The following is an 18,951-nucleotide window of genomic DNA, read 5'->3' as shown; positions in this document are numbered from 1 at the left end:
GGTCAGAAATACCTCCATCCAGAATCAGACACTCATCAGAGGCTATAGGAGGACAGCGTCTAGAGGACAAAAGGAGGCTCAACTAAGTATTGATGTCATATCTCTGTTGGGGTGCCCACATTTATGCACCTCTCTAATTTTGTTATGATGCATATTTTTTGTTAATCCAATAAACTTAATGTCACTGCTGAAATCCTACTGTGTCCATAAGGCATGTCAGATATTAAAAGGAAGTTGCTACTTTGAAAGCTCAGCCAATGAGAAACAAAAATCCAAAGAATTAAGAGGGGTTCCCAAACTTTTTCTTATGACTTTATATGCTCTCGTGCATACTTGGAGGTGTACCTTGAAATGTGAGCCATGTCTCTTAATTATTGACATCTCTCTAACAGGAGCACTCCGAGAGAGTCGCCTTCAAAAACGGCAAGTAAAAAACACTGGAAAGGAGGTTAGAAAGTTGCCTCGTAAATAATGGCAGAGTCTGAGATGCAGGCTTTACAAGGACACACACGAGGGAAAAAGACGTTTAAACACGAGAGGGCAAGATATATCAAAAATGTATTCATTCTAATACATGTCTGTGACATGTCTAGTGCCATGCCATGGCTAGTAAATTATACTGTGAATGGTTGTGTTTGAATTAGGAATGCAACAATAACGATAAACGCATCAAGACGGGTATCAGTAATTACTTTTATCTGTGGGAAAGTTTTATTCGGGCGGCACGGTGGCGCAGTGGGTAACGCTGCTGCCTCGCAGTTGGGAGACCTGGGGACCTGGGTTCGCTTCCCGGGTCCTCCCTGCGTGGAGTTTGCATGTTCTCCCCGTGTCTGCGTGGGTTTCCTCCCACAGTCCAAAGACATGCAGGTTAGGTGGATTGGCGATTCTAAATTGGCCCTAGTGTGTGCTTGGTGTGTGGGTGTGTTTGTGTGTGTCTTGGCACCCTGCCCGGGATTGGTTCCTGCCTTGTGCCCTGTGTTGGCTGGGATTGGCTCCAGCAGACCCCCGTGACCCTGTGTTCGGATTCAGCGGGTTGGAAAATGGATGGATGGAAGTTTTATTCTGTGCTGTTCATCCGGGGGCAAATAGGGCAACAGGAGCTTCGTCACTAAATCGGTTTTTAAACCTTTTGGTACAAAGTTTGCTGGTGTTGTGCATTGTTACTTTATTTTAATACACAAGATTTTTAACTTCTGTTTCATCACATTCACTATCTTACATATAAACGATTACACGTGGAAGAGTACGTGTGTGTGTCAGTCCGGCCGGGAAGTGCAAAGCTACGGCAATGAAGCTCAAAGAGTAGGCAAGGTAGCCTGAAGTTAACGAGATGGAAGAAGAAAGAAGTACGAGGCTGCAGCATAAAGCTGAAAGAAAGCGACGCTGTGGCCAAAGTGAAACTGGCGAGGAAAGACAAAGTTAGCCACTAATACACAAGCGAGGTGAGCACATCGGCAAAACGAAACCTCCAAGGTGAGAGAAACTCGCTGATTGACGTGCCGGGCTGGGGCTGGGGAGGTTTGGGCGAGCATGTCTGCAAAACGAAACCGCCGACTCTGCATTTCAAATTTATTACGATTTCAATAGTTGAGACATACTGTAGATAAATATAAATACACACACTCTATGTATGTATTTACTTATCTAAAGAGCTTCCATAAAAAGCCAAATATCACCCTGGGGACAAATTAAAAAAAAAAAAAAAAAAAAGCTAGATTAGATAAATGTATTTATAAAAACAAAAAAAAAAATCTATGGATTTCATTTTATGAAAGAAAAAAAAAAAAAAAAACCTGAAATGGCTTTAGCAAAAAAGCTGCAATAAAACAAAATGTGTAAAGAGTGAAGGAGTCGGACTACTCGGAGGACATTTTATACATGCATATCAGTTCAAGGCGGCACGGTGGCACAGTGGGTAGTTCTGCTGCTTCGCAGTAAGGAGACCTGGGTTCGCTTTGCATGTTCTCCCCCCGTGTCTGCGTGGGTATCCTCCCACAGTCCAAATACATGCAGGTTAGGTGCACTGGCAATTCTAAATTGTCCCTAGTGTGTGCGCCCTGTGGTGGGCTGGCGCCCTGCCCAGGGTTTATTTCCTGCCTTGCACCCTGCATTGGCTGGGATTGGCTCCAGCAGACCCCCCCTGTGACCCTGTAGTTAGGATATAGCGGGTTGGATAAAGGATGGATGGATATCCGTTCAAACACACACTATTTGTCCCATTAACGTATATACTGTAAATACACTAGCTGTCCCCTGTGGCTCCATCCGCATAGTAGTGAAACAGGACAGTTAGGGCTCCCCACTCCTGATGTCATGGTTCCCCCCTCACCTCGGCCCGCAGCCTCTGTCTTGGATTAGCACGAATATATCACTCCTGCAAGCGAACTATGACTTGTAGCGCAATGAGAGAAGTCGTAATGTTCAAGCGAATTATAGAAAGAAAAAAAAAAACACCTGATCTAAATCCGTTAAATAGTTTTCTCATGAAAAGCGGACAGACACACAGAAAGACAGACTTTTTTTTTTTTTTTACATTATAGCTAGGCACTATATAAGAAAACAGATCTTTATTTGTCCCTTACATATATATAGAACATTCAAATCTATTTAATTCACTTTCCTAGGGTGTGTATAACTACACCGTCAGTAGTGTACAAGTTTACTTTAACAATACGGTATTTGTAAATACATAAAATCACTAACTGAGCCACCCTGCAATGTACAGTTAGGTCCATAAATATTTGGACAGAGACAACTTTTTTCTAATTTTGTTTCTGTACATTACCACAATGAATTTGAAATGAAACAACTCAGATGCAGTTGAAGTGCAGACTTTCAGCTTTAATTCAGTGGGGTGAACAAAATGATTGCATAAAAATGTGAGGCAACTAAAGCATTTTTTGAACACAATCCCTTCATGCTTCTTATGTAAAGACCATCACAAACAGGAGTTTGCACGATACGTTGGCGAGCTCTGTAAGCCGTGCGGTTTCTTTGAAGGACAGGTGATTGGCAGGATGACGCCGGACCTCGTCCTGTATCCAAACGGTGCCATCTTTCACCTTTACGCCTGGTGCAGCTGCGTTGTTCTTATATGTGAGTGGACGTTTCTTGCGGGGAGGGCTTCTGTTCTCTTTCTCCAATCTGAGTTCACTTCTGTTATAGCACGTCTTTATTTGAAAACCGGCAGTGTCAGATCGGGGTGAGCGTGAACGCGACTGAGAATAAAACTCAATTAAAAAAAAAATGCTAACCTTTACAAGTACCATACATGTACACCATCTGTTAAAAAGACTCAAATCAAACGTACTGTATATTTTTATTCTATAATAGTAAACAGTAAGAGCCGCTCACTACTCAAAATGTTTATTTTGGGACACGTTAAACCTCAAACTCAGGACCTTCTGAATAAAAGTCAGCAGCTCTAACCACTGTACTACCCAAGACATCGAGATACCCTTTTGCCCAGAGGGGACTGGGTGGTCTCGTGGCCTGGAACCCCTGCAGATTTTATTTTTTTCTCCAGCCATCTGGTGTTTTTTTTTGTTTGTTTTTTCTGTCCCCCCTGGCCATCAGACCTTACTCTTTTTCTATGTTAACTAAGGTCTTATTTTAAATTTCTTATTTTGTCTTTTATTTTTCTTTTCTTCATTATTGAGCTACTTTTTTGTATGAAAATGTGCTATAGAAATAAATGTTGTTGTTGTTGAGATAATAAGCAACACTAACCGGATTTCTTTTTCTTCGGTTATAGTCTTGGGGTGAAAAAGCGCATTTGTTTTGTTATACTTGTATCTTTTGTGAAAGTGCTCATTTGCTATGTGGACTTCAGTCTTCACACATTCATCCATCCATCATCCACCGCTTATCTGAGGTCGGGTCGCGGGGGCAGCATCCTAAGCAGAGAAGCCCAGACCTCCCTCTCCCCGGCCACCTCCTCCAGGAGGACCCCGAGGCATTCCAAGGCCAGCCGGGAGATATAATCCCTCTAGCGTGTCCTGGGTCTGACCCAACATCTTCTCCAAGTGGGGCATGTCCGGAACACCCCCCACCCCCCCAGGGAGGTGTCCAGGGGGCATCCTAACCAGATGCCTGCCAAAAGCCAGTTTCGGCAACCGAGGGTCAGAACGCCAGAGTTCCCGCCTTCGGCTACCACCCATATCACATTGCACCTGAACCCTATGGCCTCTCTTGCAGGTGGTGGGCCCCACAAGAGAGCGGAACCATGTCGCTCCATTGAGGTTGAGCCTGGCTGGGCTCCGTGGTCGAAGGTTCAGTCAGTGAGCCCCTCACCCCGGGCCTGGCTCCAGGGTGGGGCACCGGGTACCCTTTCCTGGGCAAGGGAAACGCCGATCCTTAATTTAACTCCATATGGGGTCTCAGGATCGAGTTAGTCTGGATCTTCATCTCAGACCTGTTTACCTTGGGAAGCCCTACCAGGAGCATGTAGCTCCCGACAACATATTTCCGAGGATCACTAGACCGCGCAAGCCCTTCTGCCACGGCGAGGCCTCGATCCAAGATCTTCACACATTATACACTTAAATTTCTACGTTTTGTCGTTAGTACTAAAACATGGAAAAAGTTGGTCTTTTAGGTACTGTATGTGTTCAACATTTCCTGTCATCCTACACTTACACAGATCTTTGTAGACACATAACACACGTGAAATGCACGTGTTCTGAATTACGATAAATTTTTTAGCCTAGGTACCGGACTCCCTGATAAACAAGACTTCGGCTGGCAGAGGTTTTTGCAGTTTCTCCGGCGGTGGGAGGGATGGTATAGCAGGCTGCTTGGGATTATCGACACATTTACAAGACAAAAGACGCTGAGTGTAGACGTGCGAGTGGATTTAAGGTGGGCCAAATTTACGAGTTTTCTCGTAAGCTTTGGTAATTCTAGTGTTAAAGTGCTCTACCGTATCAGCCTGGTGAATTTCCATCGGTCGGCTATTCCAGATTTGAGGTGCATAACAGCAGAAGGCCGCCCGCCTTGCGAGTGGATTTAAGGTGGGCCGGATTTACGAGTTTTCTCGTAAGCTTTGGTAATTCTAGTGTTAAAAACCTGCTAAAAACACATTACTTTAACATGGCTTTCTCACAGCTTCATTTTAGTTTAATTCTGATGCTCTGTATATTCAATTAATTATTATTATTCATGGTGGCTCCAAAATCCGTACTAACCCCTACTTTCTCTTCTGTTCTTTTTCCGTTTTTCTGTGGTGTTGATCTGCACCACCACCACCACCACCACCTGATCAAAGCACCATGATGTCCCTCCATTGATGGATTAAAGGCCAGAAGTTCACATGACCATCATCAAGTTCTTCCATGAGAACCCCGAATACAATGAGGTCAATTATGTTAGGTAGAATGCCTAGAGGGGGCTGGGTGGTCTCGTGGCCTCAGACCCCCTGCAGATTTTGTTTTTTTTTCTCCAGCCGTCTTGGAGTTTTTTTTCTGTCCTCCCTGGCCATCGGCCCGTACTTTTATTGTATGTTAATTAATGTTCCCTAATTTTAATTCTTATTTTGTCTTTTTTCTTTTTCTTCATCATGTAAAGCACTTTGAGTGACTTTATTTGTATAAAAATATGCTGTAGAAATAAATGTTGTTGTTGTTTATCGTGCAAACAAGACGGGTCTCCTAGCCGGATATTCAGGCTCTGAAAGTCAACTGCACAGCTCAATGTGGTTTACCAAAAAAAAAACAAAAAAACAGCCAAATACGAAGCAGCCTCTTGCAAAAATCATCAAAAAGTGAAGCCAAGCCACTCAGTCTTTAATGTGTTAAATCCCCCCCCCCCCCCAAAAGTTCCAAACCCACCACCCCAACTCGAAAAGCCAAGAGTGTGGAATATCAAAAAGACAAACAAGGCACCGATCTTCAAATGGCGTTAGAAAACGCCGTCCTGGATCACGTGCTCAGACGACTGCGGTGGATGAGCCCTGCTTTGTTCAGCGTGATCCGGGCTCCCGAAGTACTTACCTCAGGAATGCACATATTTCACGGAGGCAGCTTCCAATGTTATAAACTGTGGAACATCACAGGCCAGTAATTGACACGTCAAACCCTGCCGTTCCAAAGTAAATAAAACCTCATAGACGAGCCCCACTGCTGCCTTGTGGTGCTCGGCACTTCAGTGATTTCATGTCCATATAAAGCTGACACTTGTGGAGAGCATCAATGTGAATTTAACCAGGCGAGCAGGTTCTGAAAAGGCATCCGCATGCCAACGGTGCTTTTAGAATTCTTTTAACAAAAGCCAGCGTTCCACTTCACATGAAAACGGAATTTCTCAAGGAAGTTAAGTGGGGGTTGATTAAAAAAAAGCTTAAAAGCACCCAACATGTGCTAACAAAGATGGAACAAAACACAACACGAGTTGTATGTTCTGTGTAAGGACACCAAGGACAAAGACAAAGGAGATGGTGAAAACATGAAGTGTACGTTGTCTTCCTTACCATTTTTACCTCCGGCAGCTGGTCCACCTTCGTTGCTCTGAACCTGCAAACAAAAATAACACAAGTTTAGTCCTCTGTTATGCAGTCCTTTCTTATTTGCAAAGTAAGATGGAGTTGGTTTGGACATGTGCAGTGGAGAGATGCTGGGTATATTGGGAGAAGGGTGCTAAGGATAGAGCTGCCAGGAAAGAGGAGGAGATGAAGGTCTAAGAAAAGGTTTATGGATGTGGAGAGAGAAAGAGTGGACATGCAGGTGATGGGGGTGACAGAGCAAGATGCAGAAGATAGGAAGATATGGAAGATGATCCGCTGTGGCAACTCCTAATGGGAGCAGCCGAAAGAAGAAGTAGTTCTCTGTTATGTAGAAGAAAGCACCTCCAAGTATACAGTTTGAGGTCACATAACTGTTTGTACCACACCAGTCCTAGTATTCCTTCAATAGTTAATTGTCAAGAAAAAGATGCTGCACTGGCTACCTATGACTGATCTGCCACAGCTGTCACTGATAAACCCACAACAGTCAGCCTGAATACTTGGATAAACTTGGAATGGACACGGCAGACGCTTCTCACATCTTACACCTACCCCATCAATTAAAAATGGTGTTATACTTTGAACACAGTGGGACTAATGGATCCAGTCTCTGCCAGATCTCCAAAACGTCTGCCCGACCTAAGTTATTCTTACTTTATACAGGCTACCCTATAATGGGCACAAGTCATAGTTTCATATATTACGTTTTGTGCAGTGTGTTCTAGGACAACTCCACCAAAAAATGATATATTAGGTGACAGGGCACAAAGCCTCAGCGATTCTGGTGGGCCTCCCAGTGGAGCTACTGCTCCTCTGGTTTGATGGGGAGCCAGCTTAGGTGGTTTGGGCGCGTAGTAAAGATGCCTCCTCCTAGACCTGCTTCGGGCAAATCCAACTGGGAGAAGATCCTGGCTAGCTTAGGAACACCTGGGAATTTCCCAGGATGAGCTGGAATCTGCTGAAGACCTATGGTGACCTGATTAGCCTGCTAACCTCTACTCTTACCAGGAAAAGCAGGTAAGAAAATGAGATGCCACTTACCCTGTGTTTTGTAATGATTGAAGATAAAAAAAATTCAATCATGTTTTTATGGAGAGCAAAGAATTAAAGTATCTTCTTCTATAATACGCTACCATGGCAGGCCATTTGTCCGTCCAGGATTTAAAATCACTTATAGCTTGCAAACCATTTGACTGGCTGACCTGAAATTTGGTACACATACTACAGAGTAACGGGGAGAGTGGAAGAGAGGTAGAAGAGTGCAGGCAGGGTGGAGTGGGTGGAGAAGAGTGTCAGGAGTGATTTGTGTCAGACGGGTACCAGCAAGTGTGAAAGGGAAGGTCTACAGGACGGTAGTGAGACCAGCTATGTTATATGGGCTGGAGACGGTGGCACAGGAGACAGAGCTGGAGGTGGCACAGTTAAAGATGCTAAGATTTGCATTGGGTGTGACGAGGATGGACAGGATTAGAAATGAGGACATTAGAGGTTCAGCGCAGGTTGGATGGTTGGGAGACAGTCACAGAGGCGAGATTGCGTTGGTTTGGACATGTGCAGAGGAGAGATGATGGGTAGATTGGGAGCAGGGTGCTAAGGATAGAGCTGCCAGGGAAGAGGAGGAGAGGAAGACCTAAGAGAAGGTTTATGGATGTGGTGAGAGAGGACATGCAGGTGATGGGTGTGACAGAACAAGATGGAGAAGACAGAAAAGGAATGGAAGAAGATGATCCGCTGTGGCGACCCCTAACGGGAGCAGCCAAATGAAGAAGATATACTACGTGACTTCTACTATCCGCTTTCAGGGCAAGGATTGACCTCCAAGGTTATTCCTTTTTTTACTTTATGTTATTGTCTAATCAACTCTTGGCAGCAGCCAGCAGGGCGGCACATGCGTACGGGCGCTGTTCTCATCCCTACCACCTTCGCCGTCACTTCCCCTACCTCTTCAATCTGCTTCAAGAATGATTTAAGATATGAAGACTTAAGTGCCAGCTTAAGTGAAAAATGAAAGAAAACGTACAGACACTGACTTAATCAGTTTTAACGCAAAAAGATGCCAACGAAAGAAGAGAAGAAGCGGGCCGCTAGGGTGGAGAAAAGAAGAGCTGCTCAGGAAGCAGCAAGCGCATCAACCTCTGAGCAAACGAATGCTAAACGTACGGAGAAAGAGGAGGAAAACTAGGAATGCTCACGTCAAGTGGATTCACTGCACGTTGTCGTTATAGCAGTGCGCCGTTACTGGTATACTAATAAGCACACAGGTGGGCAATATGAAAATTTCCACCCTTTAGCAGTCAGCCTCACTTACCGTGGCATCTGCTATGCGTGGCCTTGTCAGTAAAGTTGTGCTGTTTTATGGCCAGCAAGAGTTGAGGCGATTTGCATTTATGGCCATAGGAAGACAACTTCTAGAAACTGCTAAAACCATCCATCCATCCATTTTCCAACCCGCTGAATCCGAACACAGGGTCACGGGGGTCTGCTGGAGCCAATCCCAGCCAACACAGGGCACAAGGCAGACACCAGTCCTGGGCAGGGTGCCATCCCACCACAGGACACACACACACAAACACACCCACCCACACACCAAGCATACACTAGGGCCAATTTAGAATCACCAGTCCACCTAACCAGCATGTCTTTGGACTGTGGGAGGAAACCCACACAGACACGTGGAGAACATGCAAACTCCACGCAGGGAGGACCTGGGAAACGAACCCAGGTCTCCTAACTGCGAGGCAGCAGCGCTACCCACTGCGCCACCATGCCATCTGCTAAAACCAGTCAACAATAATAGATCTTGTGTTATTCTTCTTATTCTTATCTCACAGGGTCTCTGGTTTTTTGCCTACAGGAGGGCCCTTTAAGGTTTTGCTGAGATCAGTGCCACTCCATGTGGGTAATTTGTATGCACTCAGCCCACACTGTCTTCCTACACCAGTGCTTCTCAACCTTTGCTAATGACACACCAGCAGCAATTGCAAACGGCTCCCTTGGTAAAATGGGCACATGACTGACATCCTACTTAATGAAACCGAACTTGCTTAGAAACAAGGAAACATATCGCACGTTGCTGCCAACTGCTTTTGGTGACCCTTTGTTCCCTACTTGCACACCACCGGTGGCAATCCAGTGGTTGAGAAACACTGGCTTAGGCGACCCACCATGACACACTCGTGAAACAATGATGGCAATGCACTCCCCAGTGGTTGAGACAAACCTGCCTTACACGGACCTGGGCTGCAGACGTCAAGACTTGAAGATCAGCTTGTGCAACACACGTGTGCCGTGGGGACAGCTTAAAGGCTCTGGCGGTGCCAACTCCTCGCCAATCCACAGGGTGGCGCCATATACTAACACCTCTCCGCTTCCTCCCTCTAGAGACTAGATGAGTGTCAACCTCACTTTTCGTGTCCTTCCACCTGGACCCGTCTCTCCCTACCTGGTTGGCATTTAACTGGCATTTATGTCGGCATCTTGAACAGTTTGAGACTCGCATCCTTAAGAGACGTTTCTTTTGCTGTAAAGCTTCAATTTATTTTGCCTTTACAAAGTATGGGTTTGTGGTGTTGCCCCCCAAATCTTTTTGTCTTATCCTCTTCTACATTGCATAGTGGTGACCCAGGCTTGACTGACATACGGTCAAATGGCCAGTCCGAAATGAAGCCGAACGTCGTCACATGACTGTATTCAGGTACAATTCAAGCAAACTGCACAGGCACAGTGGATCAAGAAGTACTGTAAATGAGAAGACAGAGGTTAAATACTTAAAGAATAATTTCTTAGGAATATAAAAATCCAACATTAATGGACTTTTCAGAAAGCAAAATAAGGGAGTGAATGAAAGGGACAGCAAATTAAATTGGCATATATTAGGGCTGTCAAATGATTACATTTTTTAATTATGATAAAATTTCATTCAGTTAGTAGTCAGTAGGGCAGCACGGTGGCGCAGTGGTAGCACTGCTACCTCACAGTTAGGAGACCTGGGTTGGTTTCCCAGGTCCTCCCTGCGTGGAGTTTGCATGTTCTCTCCGTGTCTGTGTGGGTTTCCGCCCACAATCCAAAGACATGCAGGTTAGGTGCCTTGGCGATCCTAAATTGTCCCTAGTGGGTGTGAGGGTGTGTGTGCCCTGCGGTGGGCTAGCGCCCTGCCCGGGGTTTGTTTCCTGCCTTGCACCCTGTGTTGGCTGGGATTGGCTCCAGCAGACCCTCGTGATCCTGTAGTTAGGATATAGCGGGTTGGATAATGGATAATTGATTAAACGTAAAAATGACTATGATTTGGCAACTGGTTGGAACAAAAATCTGCAGCAACTAGGTGGGGCCCCGTTGGACCGAACCTGAAAACTTCTGCTTTAGGAAATTGTGGGTTGGAGATGTCATCTTTGGGGGGTTGGACTGGAATGAGTGACACACTAAGAGAAACCACCATGTTCTTCTGAAAGAAAAAGCAAATAGACAAAAAGGAAGGGAGGAGGAGGAAAAATGAAAAATTGGGACGGAAAGCAAACACTCAAACAGGGCTGGGCAATGTTGGCCCTGGAGGGCTTCAGTGGCTGCAAGTTTTCATTCCTACCCAAATAATAAGGAAGCAATCCTTGCTAATCCGAGACCTTATTTAATTTTATGGCGTGTTAGTCTGCAATGTTAGGTTCTTATAGCGCAGCTTTTTTGCTTTCCTAGGATATCATCCAAAGGATTTGAAGCCTAAAACGGATCATTTTCAGTCTGTCACACGTTTTATTAAACTAAATAGCGCATGATGAATTCACGCAGGTGTAAATGGAAACAAATGAGATGGAGGACTGTTGGTTTCTTTTGTCATTTGCATCTTACTGCTAATAACGCCCTCTACCCTCTGTAGTTCACATACCAGGAGAAGGTGGGAGCGGAGGATGCCATCATCTACATGCTACAACCGATCCCTCTCCCACTTGGACAGAGGCAGTGGCGCTGTAAGAATTATGTTTCTGGACTTCTCTAGCACCTTCAACACCATCCAACCTCTGCTCCTTAGGGACAAGCTGACAGAGATGGGAGTAGATTCATACCTAGTGGCATGGATCGTGGACTATCTTACAGACAGACCTCAGTATGTGCGTCTCAGGAACTGCAGGTCTGACATTGTGGTCAGCAACACAGGAGCGCCGCAGGGGACTGTACTTTCTCCGGTCCTGTTCAGCCTATATACATCAGACTTCCAATACAACTTGGAGTCCTGCCATGTGCAAAAGTTCACTGACGACGCTGCTATCATGGGCTGCATCAGGAGTGGGCAGGAGGAAGAGTATAGGAACCTAATCAAGGACTTTGTTAAATGGTGCGACTCAAACCACCTACACCTGAACACCAGAAAAACCAAGGAGCTGGTTGTGGATTTTAGGAGGACCAGGCCCCTCATGGACCCCGTGATCATCAGAGGTGACTGTGTGCAGATGGTGCAGACCTATAAATACCTGGGAGTACAGCTGGATGATAAACTGGACTGGACTGTCAATACTGATGATCTGTGCAAGTCCTCACAGGTGGCGCAGTGGTAGTGCGGCTGCTTCGCAGTAAGGAGACTGTGGAAGATTGTGGGTTCGCTTCCCGGTTCCTCCCTGTGTGGATAGCGCTTTGAGTACTGAGAAAAGCGCTACATAAATGTAATGATTTATTATTATTATTTCCTTAGAAGGCTGGTGTCCTTCAACATCTGCAATAAGATGCTGCAGATGTTCTATCAGACGGTTGTGGCGAGTGCCCTCTTCTACGCGGTGGTGTGCTGGGGAGGCAGCATAAAGAAGAGGGACGCCTCACACCTGGACAAACTGGTGAGGAAGGCAGGCTCTACTGTAGGCACAGAGCTGGACAGTTTGACATCTGTGGCAGAGCGACGGGCGCTGAGCAGACTCCTGTCAATCATGGAGAATCCACTGCATCCACTGAACAGGATCATCTCCAGACAGAGGAGCAGCTACAGCGACAGACTGCTGTCACCGCCCTGCTGCACTGACAGACTCAGGACATCGTTCCTCCATCACACTATGAGACTCTTCAGTTCCACCGGGGGGGTAAACGTTAACATTATACAAAGTTACTGTATGTTATACCTCATTGTTATCACTCTTTAATTTAATATTGTTTTTATCAGTAAGGTGCTGCTGGAGTATGGGAATTTCCCCTTGGGATTAATAAAGTATCTATATATACATACATATAGATATTATTAGATATATATACTACATCTCTCTCTATATATAAGGATAGGCATAAGTAGGTTTATAGTTTGTATGGAAAAAGATGTTAATACACCAATAAATACAATAATAAAAAAAAAAAAAAAAAACACATTTTGCCCACCCCTGTTTATTAAAGAGCTTCTGTAAAAACCACATCTCCCCTGGGGTTACAAATAAAGTTCTCCCTTTGTCTTTACTTTCTAAATCCATTGCAATTCTTTAAATTTGGACTGCAGAACTGGCAGCAGACATTAACTTTATGAAGTTGTATCTCCAACTGTGTGGAGTGTTCTGTCCACCTTGGCCATCGGACCTTACTTTTATTCTATATTAATTAGTATTGTCTAATTTTGTTATATTTTTTTCTTCATCCTGTAAGACACTTTGAGCTCCATCATTTGTATGAAAATGTGCTCTAAAAATATTATTATTGTTGGAGTAATTTTTCAGTTAAAGGCCTTGCTCAACCGAATTTCAACCGGTAAGCAACAAGATACCTGTGCAGATCCTTAATCTCGGGCGGGAGCCAACATATCTGCCTTCAGAGCCCCCATACCACATAGATGATTGGGCTTCACGGGAGTTTCTCTCTGATTGGCTAAAATTAAGCAAATGAAGGCTACAAGTCAAAACTGCTGGAAAAGTCTTTCTAATGTGACAAAAAGCTTTAGTCCTGCCTTCTTATTCCTCGATCACCGGCAGGACTAAACCGGTGCTGCAAAAGAATTAATAGCAGCCCCGGAATTCAGTTCGCATGTGCTTAGAAGCCAGATCTTGTAAGACAAGTGTTACCCAAACCTTGTGAGTGACAGAGCAGGATGTTAAGTGCTCGAAGCTTATTGAGCAAGCTAATCCTCATTCTGGAATGATCAGCCATGCAGGAAATGAGGTGAAATACCATTTAAAGAAAGGTACAATGTGTCCTGCTGCAAGGTGACACTTCAGCCAGAAACTGTGAATAAGCTATTGTTCCTTGCCAAAAAAATCCTATAGTTTAGCTTATTTATTGGCTCTCTGTAGTTCGGTTTCCCCATAGAATCTGTAAGCTATTTTTAAGTGTTGGATTAAATACTGCCAAGGTTAAAGCATATCAATATTACAGAACTCCCCTCACCCCCCTCCAATTTTGCTAAAAGGAAAATTCAAGCTATAGCAGAACTGTGCAATTTTTTGGACATCTCTTGTATTGCATTTCAAAAAAAAAAAAATTTACTACACATAGAAACGTTAACTGTATATTGTAATAATTGTTATACATATGCTCGAGGGCCATGTGACCTTCACTGCGGCTGCTTTTTACAGCAATGTTAGCCTTCATTGAAATAACGTATATACTCACATTTAAGTCACGTTGGGACTTGATTTTACCTTATAATTTCTGGTATTTTATAATGTCAGTCATATAAGTCGAATGCGGAAAATTCACGCTATTGGTCCAAGAGATTACGATATGCTAATGCACACCTGAGAGAGCAACCACGGAGCACACGGCCTTTTTTTTTCCCCCCTATGTATTGTGCCTACGTGACCACACGGTAACACCCAAACTATTCCGAAGTGACGTTTGCACTGTTTTCTGTATCTCACACCCCCAATTATCTACGATGAAGAGTTCGATAAGAAAATATGAAGCTGGTTTGACTTTAAAAGTCGTTGAAGTGGCGAAAGAAATCTGTAACTGCGCTGCTGCAACAAAATTCGTTGTGTCTGAGAAACTGATACGAGATTGGAAAGGAGATGTAAAAACAACAAAAATAAATAAAATCAAGTGTCGTAATTTTGAATGGGCATATAAGTCAGGGTCTGACTTTATGATCAATTTTTCGGGTTTCAAAACCCGACTTATATGCGAATATATACAGTAATCTTAGCCAGTCTGAGACGGTTGGCAGCGTACTCCCCATCATCTAATGTGCCATGCCCAACAATGGAGACCACCTACTCTGCGACTGGTTAGGATAAAATCAAAGCAGGTTTCATTTTCTTTGTTGTCGGAGGAGTAGGCTGAGCAGGCAGGAGAGCCGACAACCAAATGAACCAATGAAAGCTCATGTGGAATTTCAATACACAGAATGAAAGGCACTATATAATAGAGATTAAATGAAAGGCACTATATAAGAGATAGATGTGAAAGGCACTATATAAGAGATAGATGTGAAAGGCACTATATAATAGAAAGAAATGAAAGGCACGATATAATAGAAATAGACGAATGGCACTATAGAACAGAAATGAAAGGCACTATATAACAAATGAAAAGCACTATATAACAGAAATGAAAGGCACTATATAAGATAGAGATAGATGTGAAAGGCACTATAAGATAGATGTGAAAGCTATATAATAGAGAGATAGATAGAAATGAAAGGCACTATATAACAAATGAAAAGCACTATATAACAGAAATGAAAGGCACTATATAAGATAGAGATAGATGTGAAAGGCACTATAAGATAGATGTGAAAGCTATATAATAGAGAGATAGATAGAAATGAAAGGCACTATATAATAGATAGACGAAAATCACTATATGATATATAGACGAAAGGCACTATATCATAGATAGATAGATCTATCTATCTGATACTTTATTAATCCCAAGGGGAAATTCACATACAAGTCTACTTAAACAGGAGTTGATCCTTTTAAAATATTTTTTGACACTAAGGAAGGAAATCTTAAGATGTATTGGATTGGCCAATTCTAGTGACATGAAATTGGTGATCGGTATTGACCTGACTGGAGCATCTACTGGTCAGTTGCCTCTTGCTGTCCCTTGTACTTGGTATAAAACTAAGGGGGACTGGGCTTCTGCATCTCTCCTGTGGAATTCTATATTTTACAACGTTAAGGAGGCATCATCAACTGAACTGTTTAAACTCGCATTTCTGTTCTCTCACTTTCCATGAATTTCAGCGATACTGATGGTATCCCTCCTCTTAGTCCTTTGTTTCAATGTACTGCTGGATCTACTGTGCTTCATTGTATTTTATTTCTATTTTATTTATTTTTATGTTTATTATATGGTTCAATGTAAAGCACTTTGGCTACAACATTACTGATGTTGTTTTAAATGTGCTCTATAAACAGACATTATAGCCAGGTTTCCATCCAAGGAGTTTTTGCGAAAAAATATTTAGCGCTTCAAATTTTTTTACCGATATAGCTGATGGAAATGCTAATTATCGATAAAATGTTGTACATGTCGACATAATATTTTTCCGTTTAACTTTAGCGCATAAATTCCATATCGATACTTCAGATGTCGCAAAAACTACATTGGAAACCGTTTTTGTCGGAAAAAAGGGCTTTAACGCAAATAAATGTGTCACATTTTCATCACATGCAATCAAAACGAGAATGGCGGAGCGGCTCGCATGGTCTGATGAAGAGAGTTTTTTTTTTTTGATTAAACGTCGTTATTTTGTATTAATTCAAATTTCAGTTTTAATTAAAAACCTTAAGGGAAGCAGGTTAATTCAGTTGTTATCACGCTGTGAAGGGATGTTGAAAGGTAGGCTCACCTGTACAGATCCGATGCTGCAAACACAGCTGCATCATGGGCACTTCCAGGAGTGCCAACGCAAATGTCTCGTATCATGCACCTGTCATCAACAAGGGCCTGGAGAACAATAGATGGCCACCCTTTGCGATTAATGTAATCGCGGTAGCCTTCCGTCGGGGGAAGAATAGGCACATGCGTGCCACCCAGCGCACCGTAAATCTGTGGCACAAGATGCACCAAGGAATTGCGGTATGCAATTTCATTGGCCTCCGCTACAGTCGGAAGTCTGATACAACGCCGCATTAATTTTTCTTTAATAGCGGTGCACACAGCATATACACATCGATGGATGGTAGTTTTACTAACCCCGAAAAAGTTTCTCCAACTACTCTATACTCGGCGCAGGTTGCCAGCTTGTAAAGGGCGATGGCAATCCGCTTTTGGGTTGGAACCGGTGGTCGGTGGCAACCTATGATGGGCGCAACATCAGGACTGATGAATCCACACAACATCTCAAACGTCGGCCGTGTCATTCTAAAATGTTGCAGCCAGAGATTTTCTGTGAAGTGTCTCTCCACCACCTCCTCCCAGAAGGTCTTATTCCGTCGTCTCTCCCATACCCGTGGGTTTCGTCGCACTGGGGTACTTTCTTCGAGCTCTAGGGCTATCAGACAAGCAACTGCTTCATTCTGCTGTCGTCTTCGGATATTATGTACAATTCCAATTATTTGTGAAACTGAAATAACAGTAAGCTGGCAAATTTCAAAAAACTGTCTGAATAATCTCTCCATTTCTTTGTTTAGTGGAGGGGGTGTAACGTGGAAAACAAAAGGTAGATAATTTGCGACATACACAAAATTATGTATGGAAACGGCTCAAGGGCAGATTTTTTTCGCGATACAACAAAAGTTATGCGACAGTTTGCTTTGGGGGGGGATGACGTCATCACGCACACCATTTTATCGATAAAAAGCCAATTTGATGGAAACAGGCTGGAGACAGCAAATTTCGCACATTTTTTTTTACGTATATTCCGTTTGTTGATAACAAAACGTCGCAAAAAACTGGATGGAAACTTAGCTAGTGACATCCCTAAATCTTCCATTTTTGAACTGCACATTGTTTATATTTAACTAGCTGTGTAAGCCTGTGCTGTTAAACACCCAGGCTCCTAGAAACTCCTAGAAACTATTGAAAAACTCAGAAAAAAACTGAAATGCAGTTTTGCGGACGAGCTCACCCCCTCGTCTATCAGTAGCTAAGTGAGTTTCTCTCTCCTCGGAGGTTTTGTTTTGCTGACGCTTAGCCGCTAATACACAAGCGAGGTGAGCACGAGTTTGCGTTTCGTCAGCGGTTTCACTTTGGCAATGGAGTTTCTTTCTTTCAGGTTCATGCTGTAGCCTCACACTTCCAGGCATAGACTTTTATATACAAGATTTTTTTTTTTTTGGCTCGTTTTAGAAAAATAAACAGAATTTACAGGATCTTAATTAAAAACATTGGCAGCATCCTTTCCCATCCAACCTGATGGAGCTTGAGAGGTGCTGCAAAGAGGAATGGGCGAAACTGGCCAAGGATAGGTGTGCCAAGCTTGTGGCATCATATTCAACAAGACTTGAGGCTGGAATTGCTGCCAAAGGGGCATCGACAAAGTATTGAGCAAAGGCTGTGAATACTTATGGACATGGGATTTCTCAGTTTTTTGATTTTTAATAAATTTGCAAAAACCTCAAGTAAACTTTTTTCATGTTGTCATTATGGGGTGTTGTGTGTAGAATTGTGAGGGAAAAAAATGAATTTAATCCATTTTGGAATAAGGCTGTAACATAACAAAATGTGGAAAAAGCGATGCGCTGGGAATACTTTCCGGATGTATATGTTTGAGTGTGTGGAGCAGAGGAGAGACATGCAATTGGCACCACTCGAGACTTTGCGTGGTGTGACAGACGTCCAGGTACCTTACCCCACCGGGACACCGCGAGAAGGGTAGTATCTTCCCTGGAATGTAAGACAGCAGCCTTCCTGGATTGTATGGGTACTCAAATGTGGCACTTGGTGCCATGGCCCACCTGCCAAGTTGTTTTGCCTGCCTAAGGAAAAGTCATCCCAGATGGAGGATCGCAGGAATCGTGGGAGAGAGGGGTCCTTTCATCGGATTGGCTGGCCCAGCACTGACTGAGCTGTGGAATGGCCAATAGGGGGAGGCAGCTTGAAGGATGAGGTCTCCAGGACTCTATACAAATACAAATCTTATTATGTGATATCATCTACTGTTAAATTCTACTCTGTACTTCTAAAATTTATATATTTTTTTTATTTCTTACTATATTGAGAAATTGTTCTGTGTACTGTACTGTATTGTATTGACCCCCTTCTTTTGACACCCACTGCCATCCCAATCTACCTGGAAAGGGGTCTCTCTCTGAACTGCCTTTCCCAAAGTTTCTTCCATTTTTCCCTACTAGGTTTTTTTGGGAGTTTTTCCTCATCTTCTTAGAGAGTCAAGGCTGGGGGGCTGTCAAGAGGCAGGGGGCCTGTTAAAGCCCATTGCGGCACTTCCTGTGTGATTTTGGGCTATACAAAAATAAACTGTATTGTATTGTATTGTATGGGGACCACAGGCCTAGGGAGTCCAACCCTGTGGAGCGACGTGGCCACTGCCAGGGGACGCCTGGGCAGCTCCGGAAAAGGGGTATGCAGCACTTCCGTCACACCTGGAAGTG

General features: G+C 43.7%; 1 protein-coding gene across 3 annotated transcripts in view; it reads right to left on the bottom strand.

The window, feature by feature from the left end:
• The window catches only part of itprid2 (ITPR interacting domain containing 2), a 285,956-nt gene that overhangs the window by 51,980 nt on the left and 215,025 nt on the right, over window positions 1-18,951 (bottom strand). For all 3 annotated transcript variants that reach the window (XM_028806206.2, XM_028806207.2, XM_028806209.2), the window contains one exon: window positions 6,467-6,509. In XM_028806206.2, coding sequence (XP_028662039.2) covers window positions 6,467-6,509 — 43 coding nt within the window. The remainder of the gene's footprint in view (window positions 1-6,466; window positions 6,510-18,951) is intronic.

The sequence above is a fragment of the Erpetoichthys calabaricus genome, chromosome 8, assembly GCF_900747795.2.
Source record: "Erpetoichthys calabaricus chromosome 8, fErpCal1.3, whole genome shotgun sequence".
Taxonomy (NCBI): domain Eukaryota; kingdom Metazoa; phylum Chordata; class Cladistia; order Polypteriformes; family Polypteridae; genus Erpetoichthys; species Erpetoichthys calabaricus.
This window is presented reverse-complemented; position numbering and strand designations above follow the sequence as displayed.